The sequence below is a fragment of the Arachis duranensis genome, chromosome 2, assembly GCF_000817695.3.
Source record: "Arachis duranensis cultivar V14167 chromosome 2, aradu.V14167.gnm2.J7QH, whole genome shotgun sequence".
NCBI lineage: Eukaryota > Viridiplantae > Streptophyta > Magnoliopsida > Fabales > Fabaceae > Arachis > Arachis duranensis.
Window position 1 is genome coordinate 90,399,371 of NC_029773.3, and position 27,214 is coordinate 90,426,584.

A 27,214-nucleotide genomic window follows, 5' to 3' on the forward strand; every position below is an offset into this window, starting at 1 on the left:
TTATTATTACCCACTTTTTTTCATATGTTTTTGATATCTTGCCAAGAGATGGAGGGGATGAAGAAGGCTTTGAAGAGTTATAGAAGTAATTAGATATATTTCTCTAGTGTTGGAAGTTTGCATGCGTAATTGTAAGTCTATAATTTGATTGAGCATATTCAAATTGTCAACTATCAAGTGCCAGTTTGCTCAGTGAATAACCTTCATTATGCAAACTTGTAAAAAGAGTCAATTTGATTTAATGTGATCCTTGGCTAGGCAAATGAAAAATGGCAATTTCCATGAAAATTTAGACGCTCACAGAACATTAAGAGTGAGAATAAAGTTGTTAATAAAGTATCTCTAGTGAAAAATAACAGAAACTTCAATAAACCTTAAAATAAGTTAAAAAAAGAAAAGTGACACTATATACACCAATCACTGCTCATAGCTCTCACACTACTAAGACAACAAAATATCCACCTACCAGCTACCACACGCATGAAACCACCAAACTGAATTGTATTTACAGTAAAATAAATCAATGAGTTAGTAATGAAGTGGAATTTCAAAAGGGCAGTTGCAAGATGGTCAAATGGAAATGGCCAGCAGATAGCAACTTGATTGTCAACACTCAACAGTCCAAAACTCATCCTCGAATCAAGGTGCAGCGGATGAATAATGCGAGTGTACTCAACCGAAGGTCACATGTCAATACCCCCTATAAAAACAGCAGAAGAACTTTACTGTTGATTCAAAACAGGAAGCGACAGCCGTGGTCTGACAACATTCAGAACTCCCCTTGCAGTTGCCTGTTAAGGGACAAAACAAGAGCTCGATTAAGAAAAATGATCTAAACAATTAAGTCAGAAAGACATGATTTTCTTGTTTTTGTTATTTCTTTCACATAATCTTAGAAACATAAAAACAGATTAAAACAAGGAAGCACTTCTGTATTAAAGACTGAAAACAAGAAATAAAAAACAGAGAATAGAAAAGGAAACTAGATATACACCAAGTATCTATATGACTGATTTACCTCGAAGAAGGAATTCAGATTTAACCGCAAGAGAAAACATCTGAAGAATGGAGCCCGCTGACTCCCAGCAAGCCTGCTGCTGCGCAGTATAGTGTACAAGGAATTTGATTTCTTGTTGAATTCCTATAGAAATTAAAGCAAACGTAAGAATATAAATTGAAGACAATGATTTAATAATAAAAGGTTGAGTTAAATGAGACTGGTTTAGGACAGTGTATGATCCATATAACCAATCTCAACTAGAGTGGTAAACGGCTTAGTTGTTATTATCTATTAATTTCTTCCTTACCTAAAAATTTTCAGACATACCTCTAATCAATATATAACCTGTATGAGAGAATAATGGCTATACTCATTGTTGAGTTATTTGACAAGATCAGTGATGCACAATTACCTCAGCTATGTGTTCCAGTTCCACAGTATTTGAACAATGATCTTGGTTTTCAAGATTCCAGCAGAATTGTAGGCAGAGCTTCATGATGCTATCCAGTATCCTTGACACAGAACCAATGTCCAAGAACGTTTGCGAAATTAAGGCTAATAGATACCTGTTGGAGACATAGCATAATGTATTAAGGATGCTGTAATAAGCAATATTTAGGAAAAAAAAAATAAGGGGGGGATATCCCATAAGGAATAAAAATAGCAACCTTAACGAGCTAACAAAGCTGTAAATTTGGTAATACTTGGTTATTTGATTGTCAACAACAAGCCATATTTAATTTGAATGAATACATTTATTACCATAATAAATTTGCACGTTAAATAGTTTGGCAATAATACATATTTACGTCAACCTATAAGATGTAAAAAATTTAAAGCATGCAATTGAGGAATTATTACTCTTCATGAAACCCCACAAGTTCCGTGAAGTCATGAGAGTCTTGGATATGTGTTTGTAAGATATTCCATTGAGACTCTATTACATCCACCTGCAAAGGAAAGCAGAGGTTATAAAACATGAAATAGATTTTTTTTTTTTTCCAGCACTCCGCCTTCTTTATCAATACAACAGAAGTATCTGCCCACAACTAGTAATTTACATTTACATTTAAAAATCACTCATGCTAACCCAAGCAGTAGAAAAACCATAAAATTTGAAATGGCATCAAAATTTGTAAATGTATTGTACAAATATTCGCAAAAATGAAATATGCAGAAATGAAAAGAACATAAATTGTACAAGATCTGTTGATCACCATTTGTTTCATTTCTGCTCATATGAAGCATTTTAAGTAAGTTATTAAGTGCACGAGTATGTAATTAGCACAACAGCACTGAACTAGTGTAATAGATCACACAACAACTTCTAACAATGATTATCGCAGTCATCTAAAATTTTTAGCATAAATATTAAGTCATGTAGAACAACCTGAATATAAAATTGGAGATTTCTGATCAAGAATGCCATATGTTCTCCAACACGCCACATTGGTCGAGATCGCTGAGATTTCTGCTGTGCCATTGGGCTCTTAGCTCAATCCTTTTTGCGTTTGGCAAAATCACGGTGATATTGATGCATTACAGATGCCCACAGTTTCTCTAACTCCATTTGTGTTCGTTTGAGCCGCAGTAAGTATTGGAAAACTCTAAGATATCTGTTAATTGTGCCAAAATTTAGTGACCTATTGAAAAATATCATGTTTTATTAAACCATGTAATGTCACATTAGTGTCCTAATACGAGAGCAGGATTATTGAGTCTCACATAGATGGTCAAAATTAACAGACAAAGTCATTTGACTTTTTTAATTTTATTTTAAGAACCCATTAATCTTGATCATTTAAACTAAAAATAAGACCATAGTCAAGATTTATTCATAATTAATAACCAATGATCTCTCACAAGATATATCCTCTACAAAAGATGTCTCTCCTAAACCAATGGTCCCTTTAAGGTATTCAACATCTTCTATATGCCTTGATGACACTGTTTGCATCTATGAGGCCATAACAATTTCTAAATTTATCATTTCAGAAGGGAATTCAATCACATCGAGTATATCTAAGCAGGACAGGAAAAGGAAAGAATCCACCATTAACATCAATATTATAGGAGTAAAACCTTACTTAGAGAGGACTTCTTGAGTAAAGAACAAATGCAAAGGCCAATCAACAGAATACTCAAGGGCAAGACCATCCCAACCATCAAGTGACATTTCTGAAGAAGCACCAGAGCTTCCATCTGCTGAAGTATTTGCCCTTGATACATCTAATGGGGAAGGTCTAACTGTGATTCCATAAGATGGCATCCTAGAAGAGGGAAAGCACATTTCATAACAGCTCCAAGCTAACTTAAACAGAAGAACTAAAAATGAAGGCAGAACCTTACCGCAAGAATACTTTAGAGAAATATTTATCTTCTTCACCAATAGTTTTTAACGCAGCCTGCATTTCAAGGAATTGGAATCAGCTTTCATTGATGTAGTTAAAACATGAACAAGCTTAAATAGTTAAAGGATGAACCGCGTTAAGAAGTAAAGATCATAAGCAAAATTTAACTGACCAGCTGAAATGGCACCATAAGATCAGCTTCAGCAGTTGATTGCCGAGGTGGCAAACGCATTAGCTGGCGACTTTCCTCGAGGAAACACTAGCACAGAAAATGATGCATGTATAAAAGATGTCAGTATTTTTTTCATAAAAGACAAAATATTAGTAATTAGAAAAGGTTATTACAAAAGGCAAGGAGGACAAAAGATCCTCATAGAAAAAATAAAAAAGATCAATAAAAAATAAGAATGAACACAAGTCAGCAGAAAAATGTTAGTAGTATAGATAACTTTTCATACTTTACCTGGAAGAAATCTCCTTTTGCCAAAAGAAAATAGTCTTTCAGGGCCTTCAAGTGACCATTCAAGTCAGCTCGTACAACCACAAGCTGTGGACAGAGAGAATCAACATGAATGGTGTAGAATGCAAATGCACCAAATACTAATGAACATATGAACTGAAATATGATGTTAAGCACCTGCCAGAGACGACTGGCTGCAATAGCCTGTATAGAGTCCACAGCACATTCAAATGATCTTTTATGAAATTCAGATGATTCCTGTGGAAAACTAACTATGAGTTTGCAACTTAAGCCTAGTTGGAAAATGGGAAAGAGAATCCATATCAGAAGGCATAATCCATCAATCAGTTAGCATTGTCAAAGTAAACCGAACTATACAAGTTCACCAACAACCCAACGTACGTGTAATAGAAGGAAATAAAATAACAAAATTAGTATAAAGAATACAGTTAAGTGATAGGTTAGGAGACGAAAACCTTTAGGTCGAGGAGCATTGCTTCAATCTTATCCGACTCATTTTGTGGAAGTAAATCGTCTCCCATTCCTGAATTAATTAGGGGCTCCCTCTGAAAATGAAAACGTCCTGCTAATCCATGTATTTTCTGAAAGCTTTTTGGTATTTGAGGATTCACAGTATCCCCAGACTGGAAGGAAGGACTAGGATTCCGTAGAACCCTAACAGCTTTACCAGCAAAAAGAATTGATTCTGCAACATGCATAGGTATATACTCTGGCAGCATATCCTGCAAAACAAAAAGTATAAATAAATTGGCAAAGTTCATTAACTCATGAGTTTCAAAAATAAAGTCCATGTATTGGAAAATTTATGAAATTTATTTGTATGAACCTTTGTATCCTGCCACTTTAAAGTAAAAGCCAAATTAACTCCACAATATATTAACAACTAGAACAATTTTCATCTGAAACAAACACACTGCATCATATGTCAGGAATTAGAATTAGAGTAATTACCCAATAAGGATGAAAGCCCAAGTGCCAATCAGATAGAGATGCATCATTAGTTGACATGCGTGCCAACTTGTCAGAGATGTCTGAATTAGATGAGCTATTCTCTACCTCTCTATCTTCTTGCCTAAAGTGTAGAATGAATAAGGTCAAGTATATAATTTGCAAAGTAATTGAAAATATCAGCTCTCAGATACTAAGAAATCAGAAATCTTCAACGTTATCCAAACAACTGCAAAGTTTTAAAAGAATTGAAGAGACATATACATGGATATCAACAGTATACTAGCTAAAATATTGCTTTACCTCCTAATGAAAAACTCTCCATGCTGGTCTTGAAGAATTCCATAAACCATCCATGAAGCAAGTTGATTATACATCACCTGATGTGCGTGCCAAAGAAGCCTAAGCTTTGAAAAACAATAACCGCAAAATGGTCAACTAATTAGCAGGGAGCAAGATCAAAGTCAATACAAAGAGCTTAGCATTTCAAAAACCATAATAAAATAAAACATCACTAAAATGCAACCCAACCCAACACAATACCCTTCGATAATTTTTCCCTTCACTCCAATGATTTGTCTACATTATATACTATACCAATTACTAAACCTAACATATTTAAAAGTTAAATATGTAAACATTTATTGACTTGTACAAACCCAAATTTTATACAGATCATATAGCTGGAAATGACATAGCATGCATCTTACCAATAACAAGAATATTGTGAGAAAAGAACCATATACCTTTGCATGCATGTCTGCAGTTCAGGAACTCCACAGTGGCATCTTTTATATAGAAGATTAAGGAGCTGACCCCCTCGAATATCATCACGCTCAATCTTTAGGATGAGCTCATACAGAGGTGGCAAGATGGTAAAAAACTGAAAAGCACATCCAAAAAACAACGTCAACATAAAAAAGAAAACCCTGCATCAACAAGAGGTAAAAAAAAAAAAAAGAAAAAGAAACGAAATCCACCTTGTTAAGGCCTTGAGTGACCGTAGCCAAGATTGGCTTGGTTTCAGATAACAACAACTGTTCAATATGCAGAACAGCTGACCTATAAATCGAGAGAACCTCAACAATTCCATTGGCTAGTGCCCTACGATAAACACTAGGCTTTTCTACTTTCGACACATCCGAAACATTCCCCAAAGGTTTTCGTATTTAACAAATTTTTAATGATAAAATAAAAGTATTAGAAAAAATAAAAAATATTTTTATATTATTATATCTAAACATAATTAATAAACAAAAAAAATTAACATAAAATATTTAATATAAAATTATTTTTATTTTTCAAAATTTTTTTTAAAAAAATCATTAAAAAAATTAAAAGCTCATCCAAACAAATCATAAAATTAACTTCTACAAAAATTGTTTTTAATTATTTAAGAAATTAAAACATACGTTCGCTATAAGAAATAATTATAAACAAATATTTTCTATAAATTTTTATTATATATACTATTTTAAGGTATAAATTTATGATAATGCTATGTTTACCATTAACTTTTCTTTTTTACTTTTTGGCCAATAATCCAACATGACTGAGTGTTATTATAATTAAATTCTTTTTTTATAAGATTATAAATCTTCCTGTTTTTATTACTGCAATAAGCTCTGAATCATCGCCAATGAGTTCAAATGGCATAGACTCCCCATGCTCAATTAAAAGGTCGCAGGTTTGAGTCACATATCTTTCCAAATTTTCAAGCCAATGAATAATACAATGAGTAATAGCTCAAATGACACAGACTTCCCATACTCAATTAAGAGGTTACGGGTTCGAGTCTCCTATCTTTGGTAAAAAAAAGAAAAGAAATTTAATTTTGATATATTGTAATATAAAACAGTTTTACATATGTATCTAATTATATAATGTTACATCATTAAAAATAAATATTATTTTTATTAACTACATAAATAATCATCTAAAAAGACGAATATAATTATACGATTGTATAAAATTTTAATCTTTAAATGTATCAAAATTAAACTCAATTAAAGTATGGGCAATATTTCCCCCACTCCAAAAAACTAGTACTTAATAGTTAATACATTACAAGTCGCTTTAACTCATTTAGTAATTTTACAACTTTTATATTAGTTCAAACATCTGCAAACAATATATATATCTCACTACTGAGTACAATGAAGAGATTAAAAAAGTTTTAACATTGATAATATTACTTTGGGTTGAGATGTCTCCAAACACTTTAAATATTTGTAAAATTATTTATATATTATCCATTAAAATGGCTCTCAAAAGAGTAATGAGATTGAGAACTAAATTTATAAAAAAATATATGTTTATTACCAATTGCTTTAATTCGACTTTTTTACTATAAGTGTATTACAGTGAATGGTTGGTTCAAGTACATGTATATATGACATTGATTAAAAAAGTGTAAAATAGTTACATAGTTAAACTAGCAACAAGTCTGTGTGAAAATTATTGTTCCATCTAATATAAATTTCATAGTTGCTTACCCTGATTTGTCATAATGTTTTCCTATATACTAAATAGTATATACTATAGTCTAGAACCTCCCATGGGAGAAAATAAGGTGAAAACATTTAATGTACATTTCATCATTTTCAATTACGTTATTACAATCTATATATAGGCCTTGTTCATTTGCAGCATTAACTTGTATTACACTCCAAAAAAATATTACTAAATATATAACTACCAATGGCTGATTTACATGCACAAAGCTGATATAACTTGTATTACATGCACTATAGTTTTCAAACCACAAACACTCGTACATTAAAAATCATGCTTAGAATGTTATGAAATTAAACAATATATTATTCGTGGGGTAGTTATTAATAAGTTGATATAATGATATACAAATTCATTTCATCTTTTAGCGTGTTAGAATTCTAATTTTCTCTCCTCAAAACCATGGTTTGAAGTGGATAAAAGCTCAAGTTTAACTCATTTGAATGATTTGAATGATTAAAAGGTGATTTTATAAAATGATCACATGATTTGCAGAAAACATATGCAGATGACAGTTATAAGACTATTGTGAATGAAAATTGTAATAGAGAAGATGAATAACACAATGTATCCTGGTTCAATCCCAAAGTGAGATCTACATCCAGTCTCTACCAATAACAAATGGTAGAATTTTTCACTATAAACAAATTCATGTTACAAATACCAATTCAAGCCAATAAAAAAAAAAAAACAAATTTCTCAGACGGCACTATAGCTTTTTCTAGATATTCTCACATCCTACCTCTCTTGCCTTTTTCATAACAGAAATTGATTCTCACTTTCTAAGCTCTCTCTTTCGTATAAACAGAATAACTCATATCAGCTCTCCTAAAATAGAATGAAACTATGAAGGCATGAAAACTCTTGAGGAAAAAAAAAAGATAATTGTTCAGTGTAGATAAAAATATAAACTTAGTTTGTCCTTCCTTTTTTTCTTTGAAAAGTTTGTAAGCTTTCTGCCTATTTTTGACAGGTTGCTCCAACTGTATCCATATCATTGAAGGTAATCATGTTGCATTTTGATTGGTCTATCTGTCCTTGCAAAATTATGTTTTTCATCATCCATTTCTTCTTTTGATTTTGTACGAGGATGATGTCTTCCATGAATTCTGCCTTTGAATTGATGCAGAGACTGCACCTCATCTGATTTGTTTGGGATTCATTGTTCCTCCATCATTCTTGCCCAGATTTCTTTCCTCTCCTAGTTAGGCTTAATCCAAGTTTTGCTCTGATTCGTCTCTTGCTACGCCAAAACAAACACATTAGAACAACTCATACAGTTTTTGCTTAGTGCATAGTCATCACAGGGTTAATTAATTTCTTAATTCAACAGAAGTGAATACTAAGATAGTAAACAGCATACCAAAGCAACGAGGGCCACGAGCAAGCAAGCAAGCAAGAGCAACACCATGATTTGGGTGAGTCAAGGGGTGGTGCAAAAGTAGCTGACAGAAATAACAATAAAAAGAAGAAAAACCGTTAATGAGAAAGGCAAAAGTTGAAAGGGGAAGATTTCATCATTCTCAAGGGTTTATCCTTGAATTAACAAAACTATAACCTTCTAATAAACATTCTATGTTGTATGTAGTTTATATATAGCATTATGGCCAAAATCCCCTAACAGTAATAGCCACATAATACTATTCAAAACTTGCTCAAAAGACATGCCTCAGAATTCATTTCTTCCTTTAGTTGAGGAATACTGTTTTGAGATCACCATACCAGCCACTCAACCTTGCTTTCAACATTATTTGCTCCAAATAACCAACTTTTACCATGCTCTCAAGTAGGGTAAAAAAAAGGGTAAAAAAGCAACAATCTAAGAATTTTGTGGAAAATTGGAAAAAAGACACGAAATAAATTTAATGCTTGTGCTTTTTTTATTATGATCACAGAAAAATAGGCTGTACCATGGGCATGATGATTGTTTTGTACATACTTTCAATGTAGCAAAAGCAAAACCCTTATTCACAATGGTTATAAAAAGGTGCATGAGAAAGTATATTATACAAGAAAATAGTCACAAGAGTAATGCAGTGCAGGATTATACCAGTCTAAGAGTGGTCCACTCCAGGTTGAAGTTCCTGCCTGAGACAACAAAGTTCAAGTATATACATAGCTCCTTGTCCATGTACTCAACCAGCAAAGAATTAGTACATAGAAACTTTTAAGATCATCTGCATTAAGAAAATTGAAATGAATAACTCAATTATTCTACAAGATCTTTATTTAAGCATGCCCAAAGATTTCCTATGTTTGTTTAATGCAGATTTCAAACATGAAACTTTGAATAGTATAGAATGATAAGAGCATTTTTAATGTTAAGATTGTACTTTAATGCCAATAAATTCTCCAGGAATCCTTCAACAAAATAAAGCAAACGTTACTTTAAATCCAAATAGATACTCATCCTTACAAGATTGGAGGCGCAGCACCCAAATGCAATAAATTGACAAGTCCCAGAAGAATCAATATATGTCCCAATACATGAAGAAAGAAAGAAGAAATAATAAAAAAAAGGTAGAACGGTTAAATGGGGGGTTGGGGGGGGGATTCCATAACTGACATTGTATCCTAAAAAAGGTTAACAGTTTTGTGATACTATATGTTGGGGAAAGTAGGCACTGACTAGAGTGGTGATTAAGAGTGTTATAAGAGAGGATTGGGTTTTGTATTTACTTCAAAAAAGAGTAGGATAAATTATTGAAATAAAAGTAAGATTATGTAGGAGAGAATGAATATGATGTTGGAGAAGATGAAGTGAAGCCGCTTTGGGATATAGAGAGATAGCAAAAGAGTTACCTCTTTTAAGATGTTGACTCATTGAGGATCTTTGTGAAGTCAACATAAATTTTAGGGATGTGGGAAATGGATGGCCAAATGTGGGGGTCCTTCCTCTCTATGCCTTCACCCAACAACCCACATTTAATAATGAAGAGTCGAATTAAAGAGGCAGGCAGCCTTATTATGTTCTTCAGCTTAGGGCACTCTGCAATCCATAAATATCGGAGGGACTGTGACTGTGACAGCTCCAGAGATGTCAAATTTTCACATCTTTCAATTCTCAGAGACAAGAGATTTGGGAACGCTGGCAATGATGTAAGCGAATCACAGCTGTTCTTTATTGTAAGACTCGTTAGTGACTCATGTTGTTGGTTTTGCATTGGGAATTCTACATTCTTGCAGTTATTGATCCGCAACTCTTGCAATGAAGGTGGCAAAGAATCCCCTGGAAATGATATGGTTGATGAGCACTCTGAGATGTGTAGGTCTATGAGAGAGGTTGGTTGGGTGTGGGTCATGGCCTCAAACACATACTCCACCTGCTGCTCTCCATTAACGCATAGTGTCTCCAACATGGAAAGTGGTAGCTCCCGCATTCTTGCTTCCTGTTTGCCATATATTCTTAATGAGCGTAGGATGGGAGCTCTTGGCAGATAACAACCAAGCTCCTCGCATCCTCTAATGTAGAGTTCTTTCAAAGACGGAAGGAAAGTGGGCAAATCTCCTCTTAACTTAGGACAATGCCATATCTCAAGTGTCTCAAGTTTCGGAAATGGTGCATCATCATCATCATCACATTCATATGACTCCCATTCCTCCCACCAATCCATATTAGAGAATGAGAGATATTTAAGGGATCGGAAGGGTGTCTCCTGATGCTGATGAGTTCCATCACCCTTATAGAATGACCCACCAATCTTCTTCACCTTCTCGAACTCTTCAATGACCAGCCTCTCCAGAGAGGGTAACTGTCCAAGTGAAGGAAGCACCCAACAATTCCTGCATCCAATCAGCTTCAACTCAGTCATGTTGTGGTACGAAGACTGCCCTACCCAATCCGGAAACATCGTACTTCTGTAACCCTCGATGGATAGCTCCTTCAAGTCTTTGTGAGGACGTAATTTTTCAAGTACATCTTTTTCACAAACCTCACTTTCTTCAAATAATGACCATGACCACTCCAAATATAAAGCATTCAGGTGTATTTTTTCATCCATCCTTGCATTCGATGCTTCACCACTATTCTTAACATTCTCTAGTTTCTCAATCCTCAATGAGCCATGAAGATGTGTTAGTTCTCCCAGTTCTCCAAGCCCATTCTCTTCATGTTTGCCCACAATATAGAAACTTAAAAATTGCAAATCTTTTAATTTGCTCATATTTTTTGGCATCTCCTTTAAATCAGTGCCCTTAATATCAAGATGACGCAGATTCACAAGATTTTGCATGTTGGAGGGAAGCTTTTTGAGTCCTCGACATCTGCGCAACTTCAATGTTTGTAAATTATACAAGTTACTCATGGACTCGGGCAATGTCACGATAGGTGTACCAGAGAGATCCAAATAACGCAAATGGATCAAACCACCTATTGAATCGGGCAATATATCAATTTTAAATGATGTAAATGACAAAACACGTAAGCGCTTCAACTGTTCTAGTAAGCGACAAGGATCAATTCCCTCTTTGTGTTCACCGTATAAATCTGCCTTGATTTGAAACAGGGTCCTCACATGACTTAAACTCTCACATGCTTCCAACATCTTCGGGACTGAATTATTGTCGGTGTTGACATCATATGACAAATGACGAGTTTTAGTATCATGTTGGGCTACATTCTTGTGTTCAGAGATTCTAACAAAGAACTTTTCACCATAAAATGTGGCTAGATCATGCATGAGATCGTGCATCACAAATAAATTTTTATAGGCATTCTTTGAAGGTTGAAAGAATGATCGTGCAGCTAAATCATTGAAGTATTTATAACCAACTTCTTCTAAAATGCTTCCACTCTCTGGTTGTTGCAAAAGATCTTCAGCCATCCACAACAATAACAATTCACCTCTATTGAATTCATAATCTTTGGGATATAAAGAACAATAGACAAAGCAACGTTTTAAGTGTGAAGGGAGATAATAATAGCTTATTCTCAATGCAGGAAGAATCCTACACTCTTTTTCAGAAAACTCCCAAATTTGACTCATCAAAACATCTTCCCAATCCCTTATGTTATCCTTGGTTCTCAGCAAGCCCCCAAGAGATTGAGCAGCTAAAGGCAGTCCTTTGCACTTTTCAACAATTTTTCTGCCAACTTTTTCTAAAGCCAAACGATCTCGTGATTCAGTAGCAAAGAACGCATGATTTGCAAACACCGACCAACATTGTTCATCATCCAACAAACTCAAATTGTGAGCTGGAATTGTTTTCACCATAGAAGCAACAGCATCAATGCGGGTTGTTACAAGAATCTTTCCTCCCTGACTTCCACATTGGAAGGGAATTAGAAAAGTTTTCCAATCATCATAATCAATGGTCCACATGTCATCCAGAACAACCAAAAACCTCTTCCCTGTTACCTCAGTTCTCAAACGTTGTTGAACTGAATCTAAATCATTCATGTTGCAAGAACCAGAAGTAGCTTTCTCCACTACAGTCTTTGTCAACCGAAGAACATCAAAATCTTCTCCAACACAAACCCATGCTTTAACATTAAACTTTTGCTGCACTTGGTCATCACTGTAAACCTGTTGTGCCAAAGTGGTTTTTCCTATTCCGCCCATACCCACAATGGGGATAACAGTCACAGATGATTCAGCATGACGAGTATCATCTAACAGCAATTTAATTATCTTCTCCTTGTCTTCGTCCCGACCAAATATGTCAGAACTTACAACGAGAGATGTGGATTGAGTTCTCCATGACGACATGTCCACCTTGGCGCACTCTTTCAGACGATGATGATTTTTCTTTGCTACAACAGACTCTAGTGTACCAACTATTTTTTCCATGTCACCACTACCTTCAATATATGAATCAACAAGAGAAGAACAGGAAGAAGAGATACCTGGATCTCTTAGAGTAGTGGGGATGGCGGCCTTAGTGGAGAGCTCATCGACCAAATCATCAGCCTTATAGAGAGCATCTTGGAGATCAAGAAGCCACTTCTTCACTTTCTTGTCAGTGAACTGCTTCTGCTCAGCATCATCAAGAACAGGTCCAGCCTCATACAGACTTTTCTCCAACCTTCCAAGCAAGATGTTCCTTTCCAGGAATGAGTCGTCTTCTTCAAGTATTGGAGAAAGCTTCTCCAAAATAGCATCAACAAAGGAAGTGAGATAAGCTCCACCATCAAGTTTTGCAGCCATGATTGGATCTCAAGTGCAGCGGATGAGATCACAACAAAGAAAGAAAGATGAATGATGAGGGAAGAAGGGTTCACAGTTAGCAATGTAGTCTCTGGGTTTTCGCAAACAGAAGCTACGGGAAGTGTTTGATTTGTGTGGTGACTTGATCAATGATCAGCTTTATGGTCTTCGCCTCGTCGGACAAAATCACTGGCTTCTAATAAAGATGATGATGTCAGAGGACAATTACGGATACCCCTCGGTGAAAATTTTCACCTTTTCTTGTTATTCTCAATAATATTATTTCAACATACAATTATTTTTCACAAATCTTGTTCATTATTATTGAAAAAAGAATAAAAATTGTAACACATTATGAAATAAATACTCTTTTTTATATTTGAAGGCCCAAATATGGTGAAAACTCAACTGAAGTTGACTTCATGTGAAGTTGATATCTGAGAACCGTTAAATAAAAATTAGTCAATTCAGTCAAATCATCTAACTAACGTCTCTCAAATATCAACTACACGTGAAGTCGACTACACTTGAATTTCCACCCCCAAATATTAGTGAAGTCTCTTATATTGACTTCTATGAAGAAAATGGTGTGTTGGGACTAAATGCTTAAATTGGTGAAGATAAATGATAAAGAAATTTTTTTTGTAAAATAAATACAATAAATATTTAAATTACGAATTCTGCCTTGTGCATGCAGCAGTCGGCAAACTCTTAAATGGAGCTCAGTACTGCGATGGATTAGTCTTTCTCTTACCGAGTTGGGAGATACCATGAGAAAAAAAAGATAATTTTGAGAGTTTTTACCGATATCCGCAATATGTTTTATCTCGTTTACTTTGTAAAAGGAGATAAGTATAGGCGTATCTCATTTCCAGTGTAAACGAGGTCTACGTATCACGTGTGTACATGTGTGTTACATAGGGAAGAATGAACTCCACGTATCTCATTTATACTGTAAAAAAGATATAAGCAAACTAATTTTGTTTACTGTGTAAACAAGATACATGTTAACTTAAAACGTTGACACTGTAAATGAGATATAGTACGACAAAAATCAATCAGCTATAAAAGGATCTTCAAACCGTTGGTATTCTCCACATTCTACAAAAATCACAATCCTTCTTCTCTTCTGTTTTTTTTTCAAAAAATTTATTAAAAATGTCTAGTGGTAGTGGTTTCTTTGTTGTGATGGTGTATCCCAAGTATCATATGAAAAATAGTGATAATGGGATTATATTTGAGTATGAGAATCCTGCGCTGCTGCTCAGAGAGCGAATTCTTTGTCCGAGTTAGAGAGTTTGATATTGACGCATGTCGGTGATAGGGAGTGAAAAGAGGTTGGAAGAGATGGGTATAGGATACTAGCACTAATGGAAAATGGTGTATTTCGGTTTCGTCCATTCTGTCTCGATGGCGATGAGCATGTGCGCCTAATGTAAGAACCAGAAATCATTAACTGATTAATTAACATAAAATAATAATTTAAATTATCCAAAAATCGGTTCAAAAATTTATAATGTGAATTAGAAAAATTTGAGGTGAGATTTGAATTCAGTAGAATTTTCTGAGTTGGGAAATATAATTTTCTACGAAAAATTGAGTAAAAACATGTACCGGTAAATTAGCTGGCAGTACCAGTTTAAGTTTGTCTGGTACTGCATGACCGTAATAAAAACAATAGAAAAACTTAGGAAAATAATTAAAGTTAAAAATCGGACGATAATTTTAAAGGTTCGGCCCAAAGTTAGGCTAAATGGGACAAAAATGCTAACAGGTTAGATCGGGCCCAAGTTAAACCCAAACGCAACATATATAAACACTTAAATGAAGCCAATTCAGCCTCATTCACAAACATAACACCACCCTAGCAGCTGGTAAGGAGAAGAGAGAAGAGAAGAGAGGTTACTATTCATATTCATCTTAAATCACTCAGAACTTGAGCTACAGTGCTTTGATTCGCGTCATGTTTGCTGCTACGCAAAACTCTTGCCGAGTCCTTCAGTTCTATCTAACCAAAGTGGTAAGAAACTCACTCTTTCTTGCCAAGTTCTCTCTTTCCAACAATTTCGAAAATTTGGCTATAGCTGTTGACTGATTTTTGTAATTTTGGGTATTTAAGTACCATCTAACACTTGATTGCTATTGGATTTTGCCTCAATCAACATTGAATAAGATGAGTGTATTCAAATCCTTTGTGGTTTTATGTATATATGGAACTCTAGGTTGAATTGTGGTAAATTATGTATATATAGGTTGAATTCTTGTGATTGGAGTGAAGTTTGTGGATTGGAGTTGCTTGTTGATTGACTTGGAGGCAAAGCTCATTGAACTTGGTTGTGGATTTTGGTGATTTGTGCATATTGGGAATCGGTCAAGGTATAATTTCGATTTTCTCTATGTAATATGTAATGTTTCGTGACACTTAAACTAGTGGACCTTAAAATAGAATTGAATTGGTTGTTGATAATTGTTGGATTGATGATGTATGATGATTTTGATGAATGTAATAATTTTGATGAGATTATGATGTTATTATTAATGAATGATGTTGATATTGATATTGGGATTGAATAATGATAATTATGAGGATTGAAGATGATATATGATGAATGAAGTTTATGAATAGTTGAATTGTGCAAAATTGTTAATATTGATATCTTGATTTGAAAGTTGTGGGTTTTGTTGAATTATGGTGGAAAGAGGTGGAAAGATTGAGAGAAATATGAGTGAAAATGATTGAAGTGCAATGAAATGGAAATTTGTAGTGTGTGGTAGTATTTTTTATAAAATTGAGTAGGTTTTGATTGGTTTGGTTTTGAAAATTTGAAAACTAGAGAACTTTGATGATTTTGTGTAAAACCTTGTTTTTAACAAGTTTTGGTGAGGCATAACTTGGACTTTGGACCCCTATTTTTTAGAAACTTAGTTTAAGTGAAAGTTGGGTCCAAGAGCTTTAAGATGTTTGAAGAACGAACGGAAAATATTTTAAAACGAGAAAGTTATACGCGTTTGAAGTTCGGTGCAAAAATCTAAAATTCTGCAGCTTTAAAATTTTTCTAAGTCTGTTATAGCATGCATACGAGAACCTGTGCACGCGACGTGAGTATTCTCCTCTGTCTGGGGTATCTCGCGTACGCGGGCACTAACATGCATACGCGAGCATGTGTTTTCAAGGCATGCGTATGCGAAAATTTGACACACGACGCGGTCTTTCCATTCGGGTTGGGACACTTGCGTACGCGAGTAGGATGCCGCATACGCAGACGCCCAAATTTTGACTTGTGCGTACGCGGGACAGAGGTTCGGGTACGCGAGATCCCTGTTTTACTGAAAAATTATTTTCTTCACTTTTTAAGGGTTCTCTAACTTTCTAAACTTCTTTAATTACCGTTTAAGGGTACTATCTAGTAAATAGGCCCTAAGACTAAAAGAGATGATTCAGTGAATTAAATTGGTAAATTTCTATATGAGTTTAGAAGACAGAAACTTAGGTTTCTGTAGTTGTGGGTGAACGGGTGAAGTGCTATATTGGTGATGACTTTGAGAACTTGAGAGTTGATCATAACTTGTGAAATCAAGGACTAATGATGGTTATAACGAGTCTAGGACTTGGAGAGAAATGAGTATGGTTAATGAGACTGATAACTTGAGTTTGGTTCTGATTGAGAGGCAATATGAAAGTGGTAAGAGTGTGTTGGGCACTATATCCCTGGATAATGTGAGATCTGTGGCTGAGTATCCCACTCGCATCCTTTTGATTCACAATAGTGAGTCGGGCACTATATCCCTAGGGGTACCCATTTATGTTCGTGATCAAATGCGACCCTCATGGGAATGTGTCGGATTGACAGTTGAACTGACAATGTGATATCACAGTCAATAGGACAGGCATTCATCATGTGCATTTACTATGTGGTTGTTTGCTTTGTTTACTTGCCTATATTGCCTAAGTGTATAACATGCTTACTTGCTTCCTGATTTACTTGCTATACATGATTATTACTTGTGTATTACTTGTTTGCATATACTTGTGTATGTTATTGGGGTTGAGGAGGCTTGGTAGGTGGTGGCGATGGAATCGCATGGAAGTTAGGCTAGCGAAGACTGTGGGATAGCAATGTAAATGTTAGTTTAGAAATTTTCTAAGTTAGATGACTCATTTAAGGACTTTGTTAAATTGTTTTATAAGCTTGAAACTTATGTTTGATGTGAAATTTTAGGGTTGTTTCTGGCGTTCCGGAACCTTATATCTTACATTACTGTGCACTATTACCATACTGAGAACCTCCGATTCTCATACCATATGTTGTTGTTGTTTTTCAAATGCAGGTCGTAATCCACTTCGGCGAGTTGCGAGATGATGACGGAGTGGAGGATCTTTTATCACCTTTTGTATTTTGATTATTTTGTTGTAATACTCTCTCTTTTGTATCTTAGACCTTGTTTCATTAGAGGCTTATTTGAGAGACAAGTTGCATATGCTATTTAACTTTTTAAAAACTCTGTATTGTTTGTATATCACTAGTCGGCCTAAACTCCGCGTGTTACGACTAGAGCTCTTTTGACCATTATACTTATATATAACTATCTTGATTATTACTGTATTATGTTGTATCTTGTTCCTTTATGCTTTTAGTTAATCGTATGAACGCTTTGTGCTTTTCTATCTCTGTTTTGAGCTTTATTTCTTCTTTGGGATTCTCGTATTATAAATTCCTTATATATCTACTATTGTATAAGCTTTAGAATTGTTGTAGCACTTTGTTATCCTTTACTTTACGGTATGATGTAAGGCTTAGGGTAATAGCTGTTACACCTAAGGTTTGATGTCCACAGGAGAATTATGGTTGAACAAGAGATGGAGCTTTTTGTGGAGGTTCGTGATGTTGGTGGTGGTGGTTCTGGCAGCTCGAATTTTGTCCAAGATGACCCACCTCTTGCACTATGCTAGTCCAATGGTAGACATGACCTTGACGGTGAGGAGTCTGATGAAGAGTACGTTGCCAGTAGCCACAAAAGTGGCTCTTCTGAGGATGATGACGAGGATAAGTTTATACCAAAAACTCCCATTGGTGGATTAGTTTGATACATTTTGTCTACTCTGCAACCAATCAGGAGTTATCAACTGTACCCAGTCACTGCCATACTTTGGATTTGGACGCGATGCACGAGGTAACTCCATTTTCTAATATGGGAGCGGATGATTACAACACCGATGGTGGTGTGGAGTTTAGGGTTGGTCACAGATTTAGAAGTAGAGAGGCAGTACTGCAAGGCATGAAGAATTACGGCATTCGAAGAAGTGTCGAGTACCAAGTTGTGGAGTCGGATCGATTAAAATACCATGTGCGTTGCCTTTAATTTACTGATGGTTGTCCTTGGAGTCTCCATATCGTCCTCTGACAGAATCTCGAATACTGGTAAGTGTTACAATATTTTAATGCATGATCTTATTTGTCATTCTTATTTTAGTTATAATATCATTCGATTATATTTTAAATCGTTAGGGAGGTGCGTAACTTCGACAGACTACACACGTGTTTAGTCTCTACCATGTCTCAAGATCATCGACAGTTGGACATCCTAGGTAGGAGTAGGCGAGGTTTCTGTTTAAAAATAAAACTTCTTAAAAACTTGGATTTCAAACTAAGTTCTCTGGCATATTTAAATTTAAAATTAAAAATATAAAATTTGATGCAGAGAAATAACATAACGTAATAACATGGATAAACAATAATTAATAAATTTCTTTTATTTATTTAAAAAATCTAATAAACAGTTAATCAATAAATTAAATTAAGTTAATTAGTAAATTAACTTTTATTATAAGTAAATTCAACACCCAGCAAATGTTAATAACTTGTCAACTAACCTATTTTATGTTACCTAAAGATAATCCATTCTACTCATGTTTAAAAACACTAAATCTATAAAAGTACCATAATTATAATCACATACGCTTATTAATTTAAAAGATAAAAACACACTAACTTCGAAGTCGATCGCTCCCGCAATGTGCCAACTATCATTCAAGCGGTTGATATCGGGGTCCCGTGTGTCGGTGCACACCATAACGTCCTAACAACTCAAAAATATCAAAAAAACTTTCAAGAAAGAGAGAAATGAAGGTTAAAGGAGATGGAAAGTGGATCAAGAGGCACTACGAACGAGTTATATTTATAGCCGCACCTTAGCTTTATCTCGTTTACACGTATCTCGTTCACTTTATAAATAAAATAAGATACGTGTCATAACACATAATACGTAAACATGAGTTTGTATTTTATCTTATTTACATTATAAATGAGATAAGCATGTTATGAAAATCGATAAAAACTCTTCAAATTACTTATTTTTGTAAATAAAATATTTATTTTATTTATTTAAAAAAATCATAAAATGAAAAACACTTGGACTATAAATAAAATGGACAAAATCCAAAACTTAAGAATATTAAGACTTATCAGTTATCACATAACTATCAAAGAATAAATAAAATCTTAAATTTTATCTAAACCTAAATAACATGGCCTAGATAAACACCTTCAATTTTAATGAATAAAGTATATCCAGTCCAAAAAACTCAAAAAAATAAATGTTTTTTCAATGATTAAAAAAATGAAGAAAAAGATTGGCAGACTGCAGCAGAGACAATCATATTGTTAGAAAGCAATAATATTTTAATTAATATACATATTGATCTGATTTGATAATATCTTAGTATAACTTGGATTAGTACATATTGATTTTTTTTATTGGATTTTATCAATACGTTTAGATTTTATTTTTTAACAAAATATGCAAATTTTCAAATATCTCAATATATAGTATAAAATTATTCTATTATATTATGCCAATTTAGTATTATTTCTATGATTTTCCACTTATTTTCAGCTAGAATTTTAACATATACTTTTATTCATCAATCACCATGCTTGTTTCGGACAATAGTTTCTGTCAGTTGTCGTGACTATTATTTTAGAATTATAAGTTTTATTTTGCCGTAAGAAATTTCTCATCCCCAAATATTGCAATTTTCATTATGTTGAGGAACTCTTAGGCAGCAAAATATTGAGGAAACTGAATTAAATAAATAAAAGCAAAAGTTCTATTTCTATATGTGCATAGGTTCGTTCCTAACTCAAGCGACAAGTGCAATGCACAAACATGTCTTTTCTTTTTTCTCTCAAATTAATTAATGCTTGAAATTAAAAAAACAAAAAAGAAAAGCTTATTTCAACTGGTTCCAAAATACACCATGCATAGTGCAGCAACCATATCATCAATTTGTTCAAGAAATCAGTTCTTTCAGGTCATTTCAGAGTTTATCGTTTATTATGTGTATGTGGAATTATTAGGACATAATAAAATAATAATGTCTCTAGCTAGAGAGGGATGCGGGTGAAATTTTCAAACTTATTAAAACTAGCCCAAATTTTCCATCTATTTTATCCATATTAGTGACAATAATGATGTAGTATAATACCAAGGTGTCCTTCTACTTCTTACGAAGGAAATCTTGTTCCAGTATTAGATATTGAAATCCAATCAACCTTATTGCAGCTAGGGAATGAAATGAAATCTGCACCCAAAGCATATGATTTGTTTTTCAATTTAATTTTTGCACTACAACAATGCTACACAACCAAACTTGTGTCTGAATGAGGTGCCAAAATTATAGTAAAAGATTGAGAGTAAGAAAAAAAAATTAGAAAATGGAGAAAGAAAGCAGAGTTCAAGGAATTGAAAGCATAAAAAAGAGAAAACCGAATTGAATTGTCCATTTACTGAATGAGAATGAATTATAATTATAATTTTACCTCAATAAATTAATAACACTGATTCTTAATCACCAACCTGCAGCACTATACTGTAAGCCATAGAAAATGGAAGAGTGATGCAGATTTGAATGATTAAAAGGTGATTTTATAAAATGATCGCATGATTTGCAGAGAACATATGCAGATGGTAGAATTTTTCACTATAAACAAATACAAGTTACAAATACCAATTCAAGCCAATACAAAAAAACAAATTTCTCAAACGGCACTATAGCTTTTTTTAGATATTCTCACACCCTACCTCTCTTGCCTTTTTCATAACAGAAATTGATTCTCACTTTCTAAGCTCTCTCTTTCGTATAAACAGAATAACTCATATCAGCTCTCCTAAAATACAATGAAACGATGAAGGCATGAAAAATCTTAAGAAAAAAAAAAGATAATTGTTCAGTGTAAATAAAAATATAAAACTAAGTTTGTCCTTCCTTTTTTCTTTGAAAATTTTGTAAGCATTCTGCCTATTTTTGACAGGTTGCTCCAACTGTATCCATATCATGGAAGGTAATCTTGTTGCATTTTGATTGGTCTATCTGTCCTTGCAAAATTATGTTTTTCATCATCCATTTCTTCTTTTGATTTTGTACGAGGATGATGTCTTCCATGAATTCTGCTTTTGAATTGATGCAGAGACTGCACCTGATCTGATTTGTTTGGGATTCATTGTTCCTCCATCATTCTTGCCCAGATTCCTTTGGTCTCCTAATTAGGCTTAATCCAAGTTTGCTCCGATTCGTCTCTTGCTACGCCAAAACAAACACATTAGAACAACTCATACAATTTTTGCTTAGTGCATAGTCATCACAAGGTTAATTAATTTCTTAATTCAACAGAAGTTAATACTAAGATAGTAAACAGCATACCAAACCAACGAGGGCCACGAGCAAGCAAGCAAGAGCAACACCAAGAAATGTAATGAAAGGCCTTAGATTTGGGTGAGTCAAGGGGTGGTGCAAAAGTAGCTGACACAAATAACAATAAAAAGAAGAAAAACCATTAATGACAAAGGCAAAAGTGGAAAGTAGAAGATTTCATCATTATCAAGGGTTTATCCTTGAATTAACAAAACCATAACCTTCTAATAAACATTCTATGTTGTATGTGGTTTATATAGAGCATTATGGCCAAAATCCCCTAACAGTAATAGCCACATAATACTATTCAAAACTTACTCAAAAGACATGCCTCAGAATTCATTTCTTCCTTAAGTTGAGGAATACTGTTTTGAGATCACCATACCAGCCACTCAACCTTGCTTTCAACATTATTTGCTCCAAATAACCAAGTTTTACCATGCTCTCAAGTAGGGTAAAGAAAAGGGTAAAAAAGCAACAATCTAAGAATTTTGTGGAAAATTGGAAAAAATACACGAGATAAATTTAATGCTTGTGCTTTTTTTATTATGATCACAGTAAAATAGGCTGTACCATGGGCATGATGATTGTCTTGTACATACTTCAATGTAGCAAAAGGAAAAGCCTTATTCACAATGGTTATAAAAAGGTGCATGAGAAAGTATATTGTACAAGAAAATAGTCACAAGAGTAATGCAGTGCAGGATTATACCACTCAAGCTTGAAGTTCCTGCCTGAGACAACAAAGTTCAAGTATATACATAGCTCCTTGTCCATGTACTCAACCAGCAAATAATTAGTACATAGAAAACTTTTAAGATCATCTGCATTAAGAAAATTGAAACGAATAACTCAATTGTTCTACAAGATCTTTATTTAAGCATGCCCAAAGATTTCCTATGCTTGTTTAATGCAGATTTGAAACATGAGACTTTGAAGAGTATAGAATGATAAGAGCATTTTTAATGTTAAGATTGTTCTTTAATGGCAATTAATTCTCCAGGAATCCTTCAACAGAATAAAGCAAATGTTACTTTAAATCCAAATAGATACTCATCCTTACAAGATTGGAGGCGCAGCACCCAAATGCAATAAATTGACAAGTCCCAGAAGAATCAATATATGTTCCTATACATGAAGAAAGAAAGAAGAAATAATAAAAAAAAGGGTAAACGGTTAAATGGGGGGTATTCCAAAATTGAGATTGTATCCTAAAAAAAGTTAACAGTTTTGTGATACTATATGTTGAGGAAAGTAGGCATTGACTAGATTGGTGATTAAGAGTGTTAAAAGAGAGGATTGGGTTTTGTATTTACCTCAAAAAAGAGTAGGATACATTATTGAAATAAAAGTAAGATTATGTAGGAGAGAATGAATATGATGTTGGAGAAGATGACGTCAAGCTGCTTTGGGATAGAGATAGCAAAAGAGTTACCTGTTTTAAGATGTTGAGTCATTGCGAATCCATTTCCCATCAAGTTGAATGCGGGGGATGTGGGAAATGGATGGCCAAATGTGGGGGTCCTTCCTCTCTATGCCTTCACCCAACAATGGACATGCTCTGATTATGAGTTCCCTTAAAGAGGCAGGCAGCCTTAATATGTTCTCCAGCTTAGGGCAGCCTGAAATTAATAGGTCTCGGAGGGACTGTGACTGTGACAGATCCAGAGATGTCAAATTTTCACATCTTTCAATTGTCAGATCATCGAGATTCGGGAACGCTGGAAATGCGATGGATGTAAGCGAATCACAGCTGTTGTTTATTGTAAGACTCGTTAGTGAGTCATGTTGTTGGTGTTGCATTGGGAATTCTACATCCTTGCAATCGTATATGCGCAACTCTTTCAACGAAGGGGGCAAAGAATCCCCTGCAAATGATACCACTGATGAGCAATTTGAGATACTTAACACCGTGAGAGAGTTTGGTTGGGTGTGGGTCATGGCCATGGCCTCAAACAGAGAATCCACAAGCTGCTTTCCTTCGATTCTTAGTCGTTGCAGTGAAAGTGGTAGGTCCCGCATTCTTGCTTCCTGGTTGCCAAATATTCTTAATTCGCGAATGATGGGAGCTCTTGGCAGATAACAACCAAGCTCCTCGCATCCTGAAATGTGGAGTAATTTCAAAGAGGGAAGGAAAGTGGGCAAATCTCCTCTTAACTTAGGACAAAACCATATCTCAAGTGTCTCAAGTTTCGGAAATGGTGCATCATCATCATCATCACATTCATATGACTCCCATTCCTCCCACCAAGGCATATGATAGAATGAGAGATATTTAAGGGATCGGAAGGGTGTCTCCTGATGCTGATGAGTTCCATCACCCTTATAGAGTGACCCACCAATCTTCTTCACCTTCTTGAACCCTGAAATGAGTAGCCTCTCCAGAGAGGGTAACTGTCCAAGTGAAGGAACCACCCAACAATTCCTGCATCCACTCAGCTCCAACCAAGTCATGTTGTGGTAATAAGACTGCCCTACCCAATCCGGAAACATTGTACCTCTGTAACCCCATAAGCTTAGCCTCTTCAAGTCTTTGTGAGGACGTAATTTGTCAAGTACATCTTTTTCAATTTGGGAATCAACCAAATCACTATCTTCATCGGATGACCACATTAAATGTAAAGTACTCAGATGGATTTTTTCATCCATCCTTGCATTTGATGCTTCAACACTACTATTTACATTCTCTAATTTCTCAATACTCAATAGCCCACGAAGATGTGTTAGTTCTCCCAATTCCCCAACTCCATTCTCTTCTTGCTTCCCCACCATATACTTACATAAAAGTTGCAAATCTTTTAATTTGCTCATCTTTTTTGGCATATCTTCTAAATCAGTGCCCACAATATCAAGATGACGCAGATTCACAAGATTTTGCATGTTGGAGGGAAGCTTTTTAAGTTTTTTACAGTTTCTCAACTTCAATGTTTGTAAATTGTACAAATTATTCAAGGACTTGGGCAATGTCACGACAAGTGTGTTAGAGAGATTCAAATAACGCAAGTGGATCAATTCACCAATTGATTCGGGCAATATATCAATTTTAAATGATGTAAATGACAAAACACGTAAGCGCTTCAACTGTGCTAGTATGCGACAAGTATCAATTCCCTCTCTGTATAAATATGCCTTGATTGGAAACAGGGTCCTCACATGACTTAAACTCTTACATGCTTCCAACATCTTCCGGACTGAATTATTGTCGTCGAGATCATATGACAAATGACGAGCTTTAGTATCATGTTGGGCTACATTCTCGTGTTCAGAGATTCTAACAAAGAACTTTTCACCATAGAATGTCGCTAGATCATGCATGAGATCGTGCATCACAAATGAATCTTCATAACCATTCTTTGAAGGTTGAAAGAATGATCGTGCAGCTAAATCATTGAAGTATTTATATCCAACATCTTCTAAAATACTTCCACTCTTTGGTTGTTGCAAAAGATCTTCAGCCATCCACAACAATATCAATTCACCTCTATTGAATTCATAATCTTTGGGATATAAAGAACAATAGACAAAGCAGCGTTTTAAGTGTGAAGGGAGATAATAATAGCTTATTCTCAATGCAGGAAGAATCCCACACTCATCTTCAGAAAACTCCCAAATCTCACTCACCAAAACATCTTCCCAGTCGCTTACATTATCCTTGCTTCTCAACAAGCCCCCAAGTGATTGAGCAGCCAAAGGCAGTCCTTTGCACTTCTCAACAATTTTTCTACCAACTTTTTCCAAAGCCAAACGATCTCTGGATTCAGTAGGGAAAAATGCATGATTTGCAAACACAGACCAGCACTGTTCATCATCCAACAAACTCAAATTGTGAACTGGAATTGTTTTCACCATAGAAGCAACAGCATCAATGCGGGTTGTTACAAGAATCTTACCTCCCTGACTTCCACACTGGAAGGCACGTAGAAAAGTTTTCCAATCATCATAATGATTGGTCCACATGTCATCCAGAACAACCAAAAATCTCCTCCCTGTTACCTGAGTCCTTAAACGTTGTTGAACTGAATCTAAATCATTCATGTTGCAAGAACCAGAAGTAGCTTTTTCCACTACAGTCTTTGTCAACTTAAGAACATCAAATACTTCACCAACACAAACCCATGCTTTAACATTAAACTTTTGCTGCACTTGGTCATCATTGTAAACCAATTGAGCCAAAGTAGTTTTTCCTATTCCGCCCATACCCACAATGGGGATGACAGTCACAGGTGATTCAGCATGACGAGTATCATCTAACAGCAATTTGATTATCTTCTCCTTGTCTTTGTCCCGACCAAATATGTCAGAACTTAAAACGAGAGATGTGGATGGAGTTCTCCATGATGACATGTCCACCTTGGCGCACTCTTTCAGACGATGACGATTTTTCTTTGCTACAACAGACTCTAGTGTACCAACTATTTTTTCCATGCCACCACTACCTTCAATATATGAATCAACAAGAGAAGAACAGGAAGAAGAGATACCTGGATCTCTTAGAGTGGTGGGGATAGCGGCCTTAGTGAAGAGCTCATCGACCAAATCATCAGCCTTATAGAGAGCATCTTGGAGATCAAGAAGCCACTTCTTCACTTTCTTATTAGTGAACTGCCTCTGCTCAGCATCATCAAGAACAGGTCCAGCCTCATACAGACTTTTCTCTAACCTTCCAAGCAAGATGTTCCTTTCCAGGAATGAGTCGTCTTCTTCAAGTATTAGAGAAAGCTTCTCCAAAATAGCATCAACAAAGGAAGTGAGATAAGCTCCACCATCAAGTTTTGCAGCCATGATGGGATCTCAAGTGCAGCGGATGCGATCACAACAAAGAAAGAAAGATGAAGGATGAGGGAAGAAGGGTTCACAGTTTGCAATGTACTCTCTGGATTTTCTCAAACAGGAGCTAAGCAAGGGAAGTGTTTGATTTGTGTGGTGACTAAAATTGACTTGATCAATGATCAGCTTTATGGTCTTCGCCTCTTAGTAAAAAAAGGAATATATGCCACTTGAGTTGAGGCTCATTGGCATCTTTTCATGTTATTTTAAATAAGGAAAAGTATAGGGGACAAGCAGTTTTGTTGAATTTTGGCC

The 27,214-nt window shown here is 34.9% G+C and overlaps 2 protein-coding genes across 15 annotated transcripts; both read right to left on the reverse strand.

The window, feature by feature from the left end:
• Positions 1-307: 307 nt before the first annotated feature.
• Positions 308-5,938, reverse strand: LOC107475969 (gamma-tubulin complex component 4 homolog). Its single transcript, XM_052257008.1, is given in 15 exon segments — positions 308-791; positions 1,019-1,141; positions 1,413-1,566; positions 1,862-1,950; positions 2,391-2,616; positions 3,088-3,270; positions 3,350-3,405; positions 3,524-3,610; positions 3,815-3,898; positions 3,989-4,069; positions 4,288-4,554; positions 4,784-4,904; positions 5,084-5,187; positions 5,527-5,663; positions 5,761-5,938. Coding segments are annotated over 14 exon segments (1,656 nt in total). The 5' UTR covers positions 5,539-5,663; positions 5,761-5,938; the 3' UTR covers positions 308-722.
• A 1,938-nt stretch (positions 5,939-7,876) lies between these two features.
• LOC107475972 (putative disease resistance RPP13-like protein 1) lies at positions 7,877-27,071 on the reverse strand. 14 transcript variants are annotated; one of them, XM_052257655.1, is made up of 6 exons: positions 23,568-27,071; positions 23,196-23,260; positions 22,706-22,956; positions 22,451-22,576; positions 22,142-22,240; positions 21,401-22,021 (listed from the first exon to the last, which is right to left on the reverse strand). In XM_052257655.1, exon 1 carries the CDS (start codon positions 26,912-26,914, stop codon positions 23,573-23,575), a length of 3,342 nt encoding a protein of 1,113 aa, XP_052113615.1. In that variant the 5' UTR covers positions 26,915-27,071; the 3' UTR covers positions 21,401-22,021; positions 22,142-22,240; positions 22,451-22,576; positions 22,706-22,956; positions 23,196-23,260; positions 23,568-23,572. The 14 variants fall into 14 exon arrangements, with proteins under 14 accessions (XP_052113627.1, XP_052113626.1, XP_052113625.1 ...); XM_052257667.1 differs by lacking the exons at positions 21,401-22,021; positions 22,142-22,240; positions 22,451-22,576; positions 22,706-22,956; positions 23,196-23,260 and adding exons at positions 7,877-8,537; positions 8,658-8,739; positions 9,345-9,471; positions 10,097-11,004 and having other exon boundaries at positions 24,485-27,071; XM_052257662.1 differs by lacking the exons at positions 21,401-22,021; positions 22,142-22,240 and adding an exon at positions 8,746-9,028 and having other exon boundaries at positions 22,530-22,576.
• Between the last annotated feature and the right edge of the window lie 143 nt (positions 27,072-27,214).